Here is a 15,931-nt window from a genome sequence, read left to right on the forward strand (position 1 = left end):
TCGTCTCGATTGGCGTTTTCACCGATATCATGAACTTGTTTCTCCTACTTACGCAAACTTCCCACATTTCCCTTCACACGTTGCTTTTAAAAAAGTTATTCTCACACCATCATCACACTATTCGTTACATAACGTGCTAATATGACACAGACTAAAATAAGATGCTCCAACCAGATGGACGTCACCTTATTTTTTTTTTTTGTGTGCGTCTAAGTCTGATCACACCTCCTTTTCTTTTTCTGTTGTTGTTTCATCATGTTACCAGTGAACAAGACGTATAATCTGCGTCTGCACCTCCCCTCCTACATGTGGAGATAACCCCGTGGCCGAGCATAAGTGCCGGCGCCCACCTTTTCTTTTTCTTTTCTTTTTTTTTTTTCTTTTCGCTCTCCTTGATCCTCGGTGCCCACACAAGAACAGCTGCGCCCGAAAGTTCTGGGTAAACGTTTCGACCAGCGTTTCCCAGCGCAGCGTTTAAAAAAAGCTCCAGCTTTACAGAAATCTGCTGTTAGACTTTTTACGCTCTGCTCGTAAAGTCTATTTCCACATCTCTTTGGGGCATGTTGGAGTTGCCCGCCGACTTTATTTGACTCTGTTTGTTTTATATGTGTGAATATTGTGCCATTTAGTAGTTTACGGGCCTCTCGCGTCTCTATTTATCACTGTATTCTTTCGAGTGAATTCGAAGCAACATGAGCTCAACGTGTTTCGAGGAGAAGGCAGAATTTTTTTCCGTTTTTTTCCAGATTTTTTTTTTTCCAATTTTTTTTTTGTATTTTCCTCAATATTCCCAGTGTAAGGGATCGCTCTTGCTTTGGGGCTTTTATGACAGCGTATATTAAACATTGTGGTTCGAAATACACCATTTTGGAGCTCTTTCTTAAACCCAGGAAGTCTAAATCGTGCCCTTGGTTTGCCATATATCAAAATAAACTCCCTCAGCATGGACCACACCAGCCCTTCATCACAGAAGAGAACCTCTTTTATCTGCGGCGCTCACACTTACGGCCATGTTTCTGGTCCACCAATGAGCCAAGCCTGTACTTCAGTGTGCCCGTTTTAGTACATATATTTATATTTATATTCATATGTATTTATATTTATGCATATATTTTTTTTTTACACAGCCTTTTAGCCTCTCTGACATTTATAGACACCCAGGGACATTTTATTGTGTTCATCAAAGTGTGCCATCACTCCTCTTCTCCCGCTTAACTTCTATTTTTCTCTGGCTCCCCCACGAAGCGTTTGCTGGCAGCGTGCCCAGCGCTCGCCACTCTGCCTGAGCGATGTGTGTGTGTATGTGTGTATGGGTGTGTAGGTGTGTATGGGTGTGTAGGTGTGCAGTAGAGGGGGGAGAAAAAAGAGCCGGAGCACTTTTACTGAAATACAACATGTCTCAAGGCGGCTGCGTACAATGCCTGACAGTCAGAGCCGCATCAGAGGATGAGTCGGTGTGTGTTTTGGCAGGCTCCTCTGCAGCTATAGGTAGCTGCACAGGTTGTGCTGGCGTCAGACGGAAGACGCAGCCTTCCCCAGATATGAGGCCATTCAGGATCCCATTCATTGCTAAAGAGTTGTAGTGAGCTGGCTGGTCGGACATGTTTGTTTTGACTCGAGTTCCCGGGGCTCTATGTAGCAACGCTGCGGTTTGCTGTGCCTTGCAAAAAGAGACTCACATCCCTTTACCCCCCCCACACACACACACATTTTTTTCATCTTATGACCAGAAACTTTAAAGTGTCTTATTAGCAATTTTGTATGGCATATAAACACAATGTAGGGGATCATTTTGAGGTGACAATTATTCATGGTTCTCACTGCTTCTTACTGTTAAAACTCAGAAAAGTGTTTCTGTATATTTATGTTCAGTACACCTAAAACTCTTAGGCCCCAAAATAAAACCGCCTTCTAAAGGCGGCTATCTGTGAGTTTAATCTCATCAAAAATAGAGCGACCTAAACTCACCATCCACGTTGTAAGATTGTATGGCGATGGCTGCATCATGTTGTGGGGATGAGTGTTTTCAGCAGAAACAGAAGATGGTTCTTTGTTTGTAGCCTTAAGTAGAATTGAGACCGTAACCAAGAAATGATATGCTAGGATGGACTAGTTAAAGTACAGACAACAATCCTGTTGCAAATTTGTGTCAACACTTAAGAACCGATGTTGCTGTGGTGGCGCACAGGCAACGCATGACCCAGGACTAGAAGCCTTAGTCCTGGTGGCGGTGGTCGCAGGTTCGATTCCCGACCTGGCAACCCTTGCCGCATGTCCTTTCCCCCTCTCATTGCCCTCTTTCCTGTTGGACTTCTTTCAAATAAAGGCCATTAGAGCTAAAAAAATCTGATGTTCACAGATGATCTTCATCCAATCTGATTGAACTTGAAATATTTTGCTTCGAAGAAAAGAAAAAACTTAAGTTTTGGAAAAAACGTCTGTTTAAAGCTGGTGGCCATCTGTCCTAAAAGACCTGCAGTAGAACTGGCCGATATGGACTTAAGGTTTTATCACCATGTTTTCAGGTTCTATTGTGATAACGATAATAGTGGCACTAAAAACTATTTATTACTTATTTCTTAAGTAATTTTAGATCTGCGACTGCCTGGCACTGCAATCATTGCCCCACAAAACATACAAAAATGTGATTTGTATGACTAAGCTGCACATAGTAACTGTGTTTGATTATATTTATAAACGTATTGATATTTTTTGACACTGAACAAACAGAGGATGAAACAAAAAAAGAGACCTGGCAATAAGGACACTTTTAGGGGATTTCAAACATCACTGATAGGGAACGATAAATCAAAATTCTTATGAGAAATTGATCACAATGAACAATAAATGATACGATACATGCTGGACAATACGGCTTAAAAATGAAAAACTTGCTAATTTGTCATGATTTTTCTTTTCACTCAACAACTATTCACTACTTTGCGTTGGTCTCTCATTTGGTAGCATTGACATTTTTGCTGTGACATGAAAAATAAGTGTGAAAAAGTTCTAGGTGGTGTGAAAACCTTTGCAAGGCTTTCTGTGAGCTAGTTAGATTTTTATTTATTTATTTATTTTCAAAGCTACCAGTGTGAGGATAGAAACACGATACTTAGATGTTGTGATATTGAGTCCCGTATCGGGGGGCATCTTCCAACTCTCCTCTGTCCTGAAGCTAAACCCCTGGCCTCTTGACCTCCATCCCGCCAACCTGAACCTTCCTCCCCTCTCTCCCGTCACCTTCTTTCACGCTGCTGCTTTAAAACATGCCCTCTCACCGGACCCTCACCCCACTCCCCCTCCCCCGTCTGGTACGGTCCACTGACTGAACACCAACGGACGGAGAACCAACCTAAAGGAAGCCCTATGTATATCAAGATGGACGTCAGAATCAATGAGCAAGCCAATCAGTCAATCAATTAGTCTGTTGATTACAATCGTGATTATTTGCTTCTTTTCATCAAATTGAGGAAACCTGATCCAGTAGTTGATTTTTTTTTTCTATCTTTGACTTGATCTGATTTTTCTTGAGTAGAGTCGAAGTAAACAAAAAGCAGCCATGTTTGATTAAAACCTCGTCTCTGTTCTGCCATTCTGTTGATCCCCTTTTCGCCAGGACTCTCGTCGCCTGGTTCTCATAAGAAGCTGGGGAAATTCGATTTCAGCGCCCTGTCCTCCCAGACGAGGTCCCCCCGCATGGCGTTCACCACCACCCACTGCCAATGCTGGCGGGAGTGAGACCAGGTGAGACCAACCCAACCAAACCAACAAACCCCCCCAGCTCCCTGATCGCCCACCCCCTCCAACTCCTTCCTCTTCACCATCTCCTCCTACCCCACACTTTTTCCCGGGCCTCCCCACCCTCCTACCCCTTGAGCCCCACCCCTCCCCCTCCTTACTGTGGTTTAGAGGTGGGGGGGCATGAGAGCGGTTGGGAATCTGAAGCCGGCACGTTGCTCCGTCGTGTGCAGGTGGTGGTGTTGGTGGCGGAGCTTCGGGGGTCTCTGGGTGTGGTTTTGTTTGGACCTTTTCTGGGCCTGGCTATTGGTGGACGGTTGCTGGTGGAATATCTTTGCTGCTCGGCGTATTTCTTAGAGCAATGAAGTGGTTCTGGATGTCTTTTTTTCGTTTTTTCATCTCTCTACTCTTCTTTTGAAACTTGAACTTTACATCTGTTTCAGATTCGATTGCAGTGCCACGCAGAAGTTTTCACGCTTCAGCATTTGTGAATTCTTTACGACCACAAACCTCTGTGTGTTCTGTTAGGATTTTAAAGGGGGCAATATTACGTGCTTTCCAGGCACACTGTGTCATTTTATTGCACAATCATATAACTGTTAACTCCAGTTGTTATGAAAACTATATATATATATATATATATATATATATATATACATATATAGAGTCGAAGTAAACATATATATATATATATATATATATATATATATATATTATATATATATACATATATATATATGTATATATGTATATATATATATACATATATATATATATATACATATATATATATGTATATATGTATATATATATATATATATATATGTATATATGTATATATATATATATATATATAATATATATATATATATATATATATATCAAATATCACTTAAGAGAAATTCGACTTTGTAATGTAGCGCCTTGAAATTGGGGCTCTGTCTCTTTAAGAAACTCCTGTTCTTTCTGAAACGCCACCTTCAGGTAGTCATCACAACATGACTTCTCTATTAACCGTTCAGCAACAGTTTTACCAGCGTTTCACTGAGAAGTAGCTCCTGTAATGAACTCAGCAGTTCTACATTTCTACCAGGTGTTTGCTAACCGCTGCTGACTAGTCTGAAGGAGCTGAGTGTAGGTATTGTGGGGGAGAGCTTCTGCAGAAGCCTATGAACTGCACCTCAAAGGCGGCGCTAGATCGACCGAGCTCAATCTTTGCCATGAAGATTAAATTACTTCTCAAACTTGCAAGAGGAATTATGTCATTCTTGGTGAGCAAATAGCATCATATAACATGATATAAAGCTTTAAAAGAAGTCAATGTTACATAATTCTGCCCCTTTAAGCGCTGAACCAGTACAATGTCATGTAATTTTGAAGTAAAGGGAAAATCCAGCATTTTTAACATCTTCACTGTGAAACACGGTGGTGGTAGCATCATGCTGTGGGGGTGATTTTCTTCAGCACAAACAGAGGAGCTGGTTAGAGTTGAGGAAAATATTAATTTTGTCCAAGAAAACTGGGGGCGGGGGCGGAGTTTCACCCCCAAAGGGCAGTTGCTTTAATTGCTGCAAATTGGAGAGTAGAAGGAAAAATAAACAGTATTCAACAATTCTTACAGTTACGTCTCTAATAATGTAGCGGCGTGAGTCGATGAAGCGTGCTCAGTCCGCCCCTTGTTGAAGCACCAGCAAAATCCAAGTCCAGCCCCCCGATTCTCTAACAAATTTCAGTCTTCTAGACTTTGACTAGGCCATTCGAGCACACACTTCTGTAGGTTTGTTTTCAAAATTGACCCATTTTTAGCTCTGTCCATCTTTCAATGAACTCTAAACAATCTCTTTGGGCAAGAATCATCTCATCGTGATGCTGCCACCACCGTGCTTCAGTATGAAGATGTTGCATCAGAGCAGAATTCATCAGCACATTATTATGTAACCACATTGGAATTCTTCTACGTTCCTTTGGAAACTAAAACTAAATATGAAAAAGAAATCGACAATTTTTTAAAATATATAGATATTATAATAAATGCAGGTGTTTAGTTTTTTTTTTTTTTTTTTTGACTTTTTACGGAATAATTGCACCAAATTTGAAAAGTAGAAACATTTTTATCTGTTTCTCTAGCAATTAGATTGAAACTATATAGTTTTATTTTTATTTTTTTACATAATTATCCACAAACATCAAGATCCCATTGAAAAAAAATACATCACATTTTTATTAAAGTTTTCGGTCATAAAACCTAAAAGAAGAAATAAAAAGGCGGTTCGTTTTAAAATATCAACTCATTTCTTGTGGTAGATGCTTATCAAATGCTCCAAGTTGACTTTTTGTTTTTTTTTTTTTTTTTAAGTAATATTCACAGCTATGAAAGAGTTTTACGGACCTGGACTGAAAATAAAAATAGCTCTTCGGATTGCAACACTTGCAGAACTCCTTCCTTCTTTTCCTAAAAGAAAGGAAGAAAAAATCAAACTGGACAAGTTTGAGAGGTTTCCATGGCGTTGTCTTTGATTGGTTGAGCAGATTTTTGCAGTTTGATAGAATTAGTGAATGAACATTTTATTCTACTACTTTACTTGAATAGGAGAAAATTTATGTCAATTCTCCACTTATTTTAATACAGCAGAGTTTTAAACTCTGATCACTTTTTTTTTTCTCCCGTAGAACAGACGTGTACTACATGTCAGGTTTTTTTGATGAGCTAATTGAAACCAAATAGCCCAGATGATGTCATAATTATTCCGTCATCCCGTCAGCCGGAGCCTGACATCTCAAATTGTTAGCAGAAATTTTGCTTGACTAAACGGACGAACGGGGATTTTAAAGAGAGAAACGTTTGGATTACACCGGAATCGAAGACGTGCCGGCCTCTGGAGAGAGCCTTGCTCACAATACGAAACAAAAAGTCAGAACATTTCATCTTCTGCTGCTTCTGTTTACTCTGTTTGCTTTTAATTAGTCCTCTGTGAATTCTGCATATTTATTTTCGCATAATCTCTCAAGGCTCCCCCCTTCACTGGTGCCAATATTCTAGCAAAAAAAAAAAAAAAAGCAACCCAAAAAACATCCAAAGTGACTGCCAAAGACCACAGCTCTTCAAATTCATTATCAGCAGCGCAACTGCGAGCGTGCTAACCGACTTAATGCGGTTCTTGTCCGATTCCTGTGTCGAAACGCCCCCAATTCTGACCCGGCTCTATCGCAGCGAAGAAGTTATGGGCATAAATCATCTCTCCCCTGTTTTTATTAATTTATTCAAACCACAGCGCAGACCAACTATGAGACGTTCCCAGCTTTTCTTTTGTAAACTCACCCAATGAAGGAGCTCATTGTGGATAATTACACATGTGCTTTAGTTCTGCAGCGAAGCTTCAAAGCATTTTTAAGCCGTGGAGCAGATGTGAGGCGATGAGGTTGACCACTGTGTCATTATTCACTCCCCTGCGGTTGTTGACGTTCCCCCCGCGCCTCTCCAGACGCGAGTACGGCGAATCTGATCTCGGCGCTTTGCGTGCGGACGGACGCCCGTTCACACCATCGCGGGACAACCCCCTGCTTACCCCCCATCCCCGAACCTCTCACCACCACACTGTGGTGGTAAGCTGCAGTGTGCTTTTTTTTGGTTGTTGTTGCTTTTTTTTTCTTTTTTATTATTAGTTTTTGATATACAATTATGATTTCTTTGCAGGCAAACTTCAACGTTGCGTTTGGAGCCTCGCTTAGTGTGAAAGTGCTTACCACATCATAAGCGCTGTTGTTGTTCTGCATGTCAGACGGGCTCCACAGGAATTTGGTGGCAGGCGGATTATTGGGATGGTGCAAAAAAAAAAAAAATGCTGCAGCGAAGGAACGTGTTGCCGTCACGGTGCCGCAATCAGTCGCATCATTTAAAGGAACGGCTCTTCACCTTTCTGGGACTTTTATTTTGGCCACTAATATTTTTGACACACCCCTGAATCTTCTTACACAGAATGAACCTTTCTGAAATGCTTGTTTTCAAGAAGTCATTGAATAATAACTATTTATTTACCAAATTATTAAAGACCAAGTATAACATAGTTCTAGAACTGTACTGTCTAATCCCATTAGCAAGGCCATGACTATCAATATAGTGAGGGGCACTTTTTGTGTGTTTATATATATAAGTGCGTGTGTGGGTGTAATTTCTTATAGCCTGTCCCCGAGTGATACATTTGTAGAATTAGATCCATTTGATCCTGAAGCTCTGCATTTTTGCAATTTTCCTTTTTTGTTGTTGTTTTTGAATAAACACGTTTCTTTGACTAATACAACGTAAATGTCACATTACAGCATTTCCTCCAGTGTATAATCAGCCTGACGGGCCACCAGACTGAACTCGCTCCCCTGCCAGGCAGGCTGAGCTTTGTTTGTTATAATTTAAACTGGGTTTTTGTACACCAGTAACATTGACAGTAAATACAGATTAAGTTAGGTTTGCCGGTTGGTCTCAATGTTTCAACATTTTTCAACACTAAAATAGGGTGGACTGCCTTCACGCCCCCTCCCACCAGGCTAAGTTGGTTTTCGTTGGGAAAGTCTGCATTATATTGGAAAACGATGGTTTGGAAGGATTTCTGAAACCTTTTGTTTGTTTCACATCACAAGAACCTGAAAAGTGATGGGTAAGTGCAGATGAATTGATTCTCTGAACTCAAAGTGGCACGAACGTGAACAAAGTTCCTGCCGGCAAGAACATTTTATAGTTTACAAGAACTAAAGTATAAAACTCCTAAGAAGAAACTCGAGGAACTTCCCTGTAAGAACAAAATAATGCCATCATCTAAAGTATGTGTTGATCTTTAGATGTTGATAAGAACAAAGTAGTGAAAGGAGTGTGATGTTGGTGGCAATATTTAGCATAAACTTCAAGTAGTTTAGCTTTTGTTACACATGGAGTAAATGCATAAATTCTGGACAAGCATGGATGTTTCTACGGCTGTTTAAGATTTGCCTTTTCTTTTTCTGTATTTAGCCCAGAAAAATGCCTCGACTTTGATTAACTCTGACCACCTTTCAATCACATATGTGTTCTTTATTGATGTCTTGTCATCTTTCATTTTTTAGTCATATTTTTACATTGTTTCGACGAAAGGCAGAGTTGTCTTTTACACGTTTGTGTGACTAAATTGGTCTGATCTGACAAGAAACTGAACGAAACGGCTCACTTCAAATGTGATTTTGATTTAAGCAAAGTAACTCGACTACATAAAATTGTCCGTTTTGCCCGGGACGCCTCTCTTTATGATATTGTGTCTGATCCATCAGTGCGTGTTCACCTGTCTACTGTGATTGGCCGCAGTCACAAACTCCTGTGGGATGTCTTCCTATTCGTTTTCGATTAGAATTTAAACATGTAGGTCCAAATCAAAGTCTTGATAAAATATCCTCTCTTCCTCCTCCTTGATGATTTCCCTCATCTTACCCACAATTTTTAGAATGGGATAAAAATGTCTCCCTTTCCGCTACTCATTCTATTCCTCCTGCCATTTCTTTTTGATTTCCTTCCTTCACACTAGATTTTAGTTCTGATTTGCTGTATGAGACTGATAAAGTCATTTTTTAAACGCTGCTGGTTTAAATGTACAAGAACTCATAAATAAAGCATTCCCGTTTTGTGATGGATGGGGGGTTTTGGGGAAAGGGGAGATTAGGAGGAAAGTCACAGAGGGAGATAAGAGCTGTATCCTTTCTGTCCCTCCATTCCCCTCCTCCTGTTTTGAACCCACCCACATACCCCCTGCACTTGGCCTTCTCCCAGTTTGTAAAGGGATTAGTATCGTAGACTATAGGAGCAGGAAGATGACTTCTCTTTGGAGCAGGCAGCCTGGGGCAAGGTGCTGGTGGGCTTGTGATGGAGTGGAGGGGGGGAAGGGGGAAGTTAATACAAATCAGGTTTACTAATAGATATAGGCCTTATGTCCAGGACTCAGGAATCAACCAACTCCTGGCACGTTGTAGATCTCACACACATTCAAAGTTCAGTGTTTTGTTAAGATGCCATAAAAAGGTTTTCATTTAAATATATGTAGCAACTAAAGTAACTAAATTTAGTTGCTACATTTTGTTGGAACTATAGCAACAAATATGTTGCTATATTTGTTGAAAAAGTGTCAACGTACTTTTCCAACAATGACGCAGTGGATTGCATTTGGATATTCTAACAGATTACTTACCTCCATAATTGTTTTTTTTTTTTTTCAAATAGGGTTTTCATATACCAGTAACAGAGATAGTAAAGACGGATTAAGCTAGGTTTCTAGGTGACACATTGAACTGAGTAGTTCACACCAATTGCAGAGTTTCTGAACCGCCCTGTGGGCGTCGCTCATCATTACCAAGTCATGATGCCTGGTTTTGCTCCTCTGAATTTTTGTAACTTTGAAAAATCTTTTTACAAAAAGTCATTATCCTGATTTTTTTATTTATTGTTGATTGTAATGAAGTGTGTATGCTGAAGTCTCTCTTGGATCAAGTGGAATGTGAAACGGCTTTAAGCACTCCACAATGACCTCTAAATGTCGCCTCGTTTACATTCAGGAGACTGGTATACTTTCATGTCTCGCTGGAAAAAAAAGACATCTGTAAAAGTTTGCGTCATTCTTGCTGTCACTCATTCATCACCTGATCTTTGTGTTTCATTTTAAAGGCGTCTGCCTCTCGCATCTTTATTTTATCCTTCCCAGCCTCTGTCCGACTAACGCCAATGTCTGTGTTCGCAGGGAGTCCCCGTGCTTCGGCCTCGGCCCTACACTTCCCGTCCCCCTCCATCATCCAGCAGTCTAGCCCCTACTTCACCCACCCCACCATACGATACCACCACCACCCCGGACAGGACCCCCTGAAGGAATTTGTGCAGTTCGTCTGTGCCGATGGCTCAGGGCAGGCCGCCGGACAGGTAAGGCAGGAGGGACGCTGCTACCTGCAGCAGCCGCCTGAAACACGGAAAAGCACGCAGGCAGGTTGATGGAAAATTAAAGATAGCACCAATTACCTCTCACATCATGAGGACTCACACCACCAGAGACACACCCACAAGCACAACACACCAGACACTGGTTCAGTCAGCTGGGCTAGAAATCTTCGTACTGTCTTGTCTGTGTCATTTTTGCTGTTTCCTGTTCCGGACCCTGACGACTTCCCCGCTCTTCCTCTTGTCCATTTCTTTCTTTTGCTCCACCCAACCCCCCCCTCAGAAGCTTACAACCATCAGCACGAGAGGGACTCAGTCACGGCACGCTTCAAGTCGAGCACACCAGTCCTGTGTTGTGTCATCGTGTTGCTGTCTTCATCTCTAGCTGTTTCGATTTCAGTTGCCGTTTGGTTGATTGGGTTTTGATACCGTTGGTTGGTGGTGTTGTGATTGTGTAGACGAGTGTTCTCCCATGCTTTTGATTTCTTGCCATCTGATGGATGAGCCCAGTCAAAGAGTTCTCTCACTGCCTCCACAACCTCCTTCACCCAACGCGGACCGCCTCGGCGGAACCTGGTCCCGCACCAAATCACTTCTTGTGGTGGCTATTATTTTTCACACCCTCATTAAAGATGGCGTCCGCATACCTCATTCCCTTAGTTGTTGTTTTTTTCCCCCCCATCTCTTCCTCCTTCCGTCATGAATTTGTTTATATTTTGGGCCCGGCCTTCTTGAGCCGCTCCCCTTTTCCATTCCGTGTCTGCGGGTTGTCGCATGCCGCCCTCTTGACCCTATTTGTGTTGTCCGCAGCCGAACGGGAGCGGCCAGAGCAAAATGCCAGGCTCCTTCTTGCTGCCTCCACCTCCCCCAGTGGCCCGCCCAGTGCCCCTCCCCATGCCCGACTCTAAACCCAACAGCACGCCCCCTGACGGCGGACTCTCCTCGCCCGCATCTCCGTGTAAGTGACCCCGCAGAGACCGTTTGCAAAGTAACACAAGAAAAAAAGAAAAGAAAAGAAAAGAGAGAAACCTCCCTCTAGTGACAAAAGACCAGTGTCGTGTTGTTCCTCCTCCGACCTCGTGCCATAATTGTGTTTCCAGCATCTCACTTTCCCTTCCTTCCAGAAGAATTTGGAAACCAGCAGAGAAAATAAGGTGTAGTCCCAGGCCCTCAGAGGTTTTGACTATGTGTCATTACAGACACGTGTGGCACTCCACATGGCTTTTTATTAGGCCCCTTGAGTTGTGGTGGTGGCACCACAAGTTGAAGCCACTCCACGTGTCATGCTGCGAAAGCGTCATTGCTGCTCTGTTTCCTCTTTTCCTCCCTAAAAGGACTCATCGGCAAACTGTCAGATTTCGAGTGTTGACTTACTGTCTCCAGAGGGGCACAAATTTAGGGCAGTTATGTTTTGTGGACTCCAAAGCAGAAACTGGGACGTTAGTGGAATTTTTGTGGATTCCTTTGCTTGGTGAGAGTGAAACAGGAAGAATAAGTCAAGCTTTTAAGGTAAGGGAGTGATGAAAAACATGTCTGCCAGTCTTACGGTAGAGGGGCACTGGATGGAGCACCTTTCTTTTATTTTCCAACTTTTAGCTGTTCTTCAAAGCTAGTGTTTTCCTCCCTGCCCTCACCCCCAGTCAGCGTCTGCAAGTCTTGAATGTCTTTTGTATGTTATTTCAATTCTTAGAAACACATGGATGTATACTGCACCTTCCTTCCTGTGTCTCTCATTGCTGTCCTTCCTCCCTTTCCTGCACACAAACAGACCACATAAAGTCTGCACACAGCTTCCCCGAGTCCTTCAGTAAGTTTAGGTCTCTGGAGTCCGTGGGGGAACCTCAAACTGCCCTAAATTTGTCAGAGACGTTGATGCCAGTTGGTTTTAAATATCCCCGACTGATCCTCGGCGTCAGGATTCAGCTGTGTTCCATCTCTCAGCGCAGAGTTCGTCACCCAGGGAGATCTGAGTTTGCATATCAGATTATGACAAACATTTCCAGTGGGTTTTACTGACCTCAATGATATGCGTAGCAGTACTTCATTAAAACCAAGTTCACTGGTCTCATTTACTTTCATTTGTAGCTTATTTATTAACTACTTAAGTACCCTAAGCAGTCAGTACATACTAGTTATGGAATTTAACAGATGTTCTCTTTGTGTCTTTGCTTTATCTTTAAAGTTATATTTATGAAATATGTGAAGCTGCATTCTGTAACTTTTATTAAACTCTGATCTACAGAGCATAACCTTAGACTCCAGAGATGAACTCTTCGTCAATCATCTGCAAGTGTGTTTGTATCGGTTGAATATTGAAAAGACTTCTCTCAGGACAGTATGAAATGTTGACAGAAATGTGTAAAATAAGATTCTAAAATTAGAAATGGGTCGGTTACCGTCGTCTAGGTGTTTCAAAGTTTCGTGGTTTGAAATTGCTCAATTTTTTCCCGTCATAACAACCCAACAGTTCAGGGCGGTTTTAATCAGATGAAGATTAAAATACTGGAGTGACCTGGTTTGTCTCTGGTTGTGTGTAACATTGAGAATTACATGGTGCCCCTTTGCCACTTGTTGCTGTACAGTAACCCTCAGTGGGCTGAAACTGTCTCTAGACATTGTCCTTGTTTACCAAAAAGGACAAATTTGCAGGTTTGAAAATATTTCTGGGCAAGAAAGACAAAGTCAGTCATGGTGAGGATGCTAAAGACTATTTAAAAACACTTTTTTAAAACAGAACTATGAGAAATGCCGTATGTCTGCCTACCAACCGGCTGCAAACCTGAGCAGATAGCCTGACTAGCTAACCCCTTCTAGACTAGTCCTGCAAATTCCTCTCAAGCCACTTCCTGGTTTAATGCCACTGAGGTAACAGAAAAGTGCAAGTTTTGTGTTTTCTATGCATACCAAGGATGGATGCACTTAAATTTATTGGTTGGAGTTTTGCTCACTTATGCCTAATTTAGCTAATTTGCATACTCAAAACAAAATTTGTGGTGTGTTATATTTTTGCCTCCATCTTTCTACCAAATTTATAGATAACAATTTTAGAAGTCAATGAACCATCTTAGAACGAGATAGTTTCATTATTATAGTTTTATAGAGAGCAGGAAAAGCTTGGAAAGGTTTGTCTCCATATGTGGGTTCTTTTTCTTTTTCTTTTTTCTTTTGCTACAGCAATCTAAAAGGTAAAATGCAGCAGCGCACAGAAGGCCGCAGCTTTAGAGTTATTCTAAGAAGTGTCAGAGCGAAAGAAGGGGCCAAGAATTTGGAGAAATAGTGTCCGTCAGAGTGAAATAAATTTGTGGTGTGTGGAGAATAAATGGAGAACTGTGCAATTTGCTGATGACTTCCAGATGTTGGCTAATGGCTGCTAACGCTGCGTCCGCAGTGCTGTAAAGTTTGCCACGGTGTATCTGAGTATAAAGAAACAAAAGCAGAGATGACATTTTATGACTGGCGTACTAAATGGACACCAGATTTCTCAGCAAAAGGATCAGCTGGTGGGCTGTTAGTGTATCGCACACTGTATAATAAGGCAATTCTGGGTTTTATGGTGCCAGAGACATCAGAGAACAAGAGAGGGTAAATAAAAAAGATAAATAAAAGATTACCATTTGAATTCATTAAAAAGGAAGACTGTAATACAGATTTCCCAACAACCTGAATGCTAACAGAGACACACTGTAGGTATTCACAAAAAACCATCTGCTATGACTTTTGACTGGCTACAACCTAAGTCTTGAATACTGTTAATTCTCAGAACACCTAAAGCTCATGTAAAATGAACACCGCAAACAGGCAGGTTTTGTTTTTTTTGTGTACCTTAGTGGCTCTACGATAAATGCCACAGGCAGGAAAGCTAGCAAGTATCAAAGGTGACAGTAGAACGCAGCAAGTAGGGAACATTTTTATTCCGAAATAAAATAAAAGTTAAAATTGAGGAATTGTTTAGCTACTAGATGTCTGTTTTTAATTAAGTTTGCATTTTTTTGCAATTCTTATTCTCATCTTGGTTTCATGTAGTCCTAGCATTAGCATTACAACATACAGACAAGAACATAGCACTTGCTAAGACTTTCACCAAGAAAGCAGCATTCATACAGGCAGAAACAGATTGCACACCTTTACATAAAACTATTATAATAAAACTATTTTATTACACTACTGACCTCAACAGTCCATCTGTAACGATCAGTCCTGCTAAGGTATGACAGCTAGCTGAGACGGTTCAGCTAGCAGAAAGTTCTGGAAATGGGTGGAAAAACGGCCCTCAAAACCTGCCAAATAAAACAATACATTTACATTCATCCATTTTTTTCCCCTTTCAATAGAATCTTGCTGCATATTTTAAGCTTCATGTCAAGGATGCATATTTGGTTAGTTAAATGTTTATGTTGAGATGAAACAAAATAGTATTATGAGTTAGGGTTAGGTTAGCATTAAGTTTTCGTTCTGCTAATTGTGTCATTTTTCCTGTCATCAAGCTAAATTAGTTTTGCAAGGCCGTAGCATTAACAGTAGCACTAGCATTACCGCGAATAAACATCACCCTCTCAAACGTTCAAGAAAGCATGGTTCCTATGCATTCTCAAATAGTCTGGAAAAATGCTAAATTTATATTTGATGTTCAGGCTTGAATAGCTCCAAAAAATATTACAGAGTAATGAAACATGCATTGCAGTTAAAAAAAAAAAAATATATATATATATATATATCTTAAACATCCAGAACATTTTTGAAACCAATTCTATATCAAGTTGGAGAAAATCTGCATTTTTGTTTGTGTCTTAACTATATAGATTTTTGACAATAAACTCATGAAGATGAACCCCCTAAATGTCTGGCGTTTTTTTTTAAGCTGTTTTCATGCAGCATATTTAGTACCACGCTGCTCTGATTATAACTGCTTGTGAGTCAAAAGAATCTTTTGTGGTTACATGTTAAAATAGGAAGGAAAATTAGCTGTAAAAGTGGTACATTTGAGTCAAGTACGTTTTGGAACCGTCTCCTGATCGAATGTGTAACTTTTATTTTTGCCTCTACAAATGTAGTTGTTAAACTTATGTTACTCCCCAAATTTTCATCTCAATACGTGATCAGTGTCTCATTTATGAAATAAAAGTACAACTTGTTAGTGCTTGTCCTAATGTGATGCGTAGAAAAGATATTGTGGGCAGAAGACCGGGCAGCTCTCTAAGGCTGCCCAGGAATCTTGGAGTGAAAAACGTTGAAGTGAATCAGTTCAGCTAGTAAAGT

General features: G+C 41.0%; 1 protein-coding gene across 1 annotated transcript in view; it reads left to right on the forward strand.

The window, feature by feature from the left end:
* The window catches only part of nfixb (nuclear factor I/Xb), a 177,922-nt gene that overhangs the window by 150,875 nt on the left and 11,116 nt on the right, over positions 1-15,931 (forward strand). The window contains 4 exon segments of the mRNA XM_055036242.1: positions 3,617-3,703; positions 3,706-3,744; positions 10,485-10,660; positions 11,486-11,633. Of these exon segments, the coding sequence (XP_054892217.1) occupies positions 3,617-3,703; positions 3,706-3,744; positions 10,485-10,660; positions 11,486-11,633 (450 nt within the window).

The sequence above is a fragment of the Poeciliopsis prolifica genome, unplaced genomic scaffold (assembly GCF_027474105.1).
Source record: "Poeciliopsis prolifica strain line A6 unplaced genomic scaffold, Auburn_PproV2 SCAFFOLD010, whole genome shotgun sequence".
NCBI classification, from domain to species: Eukaryota; Metazoa; Chordata; class Actinopteri; order Cyprinodontiformes; family Poeciliidae; genus Poeciliopsis; species Poeciliopsis prolifica.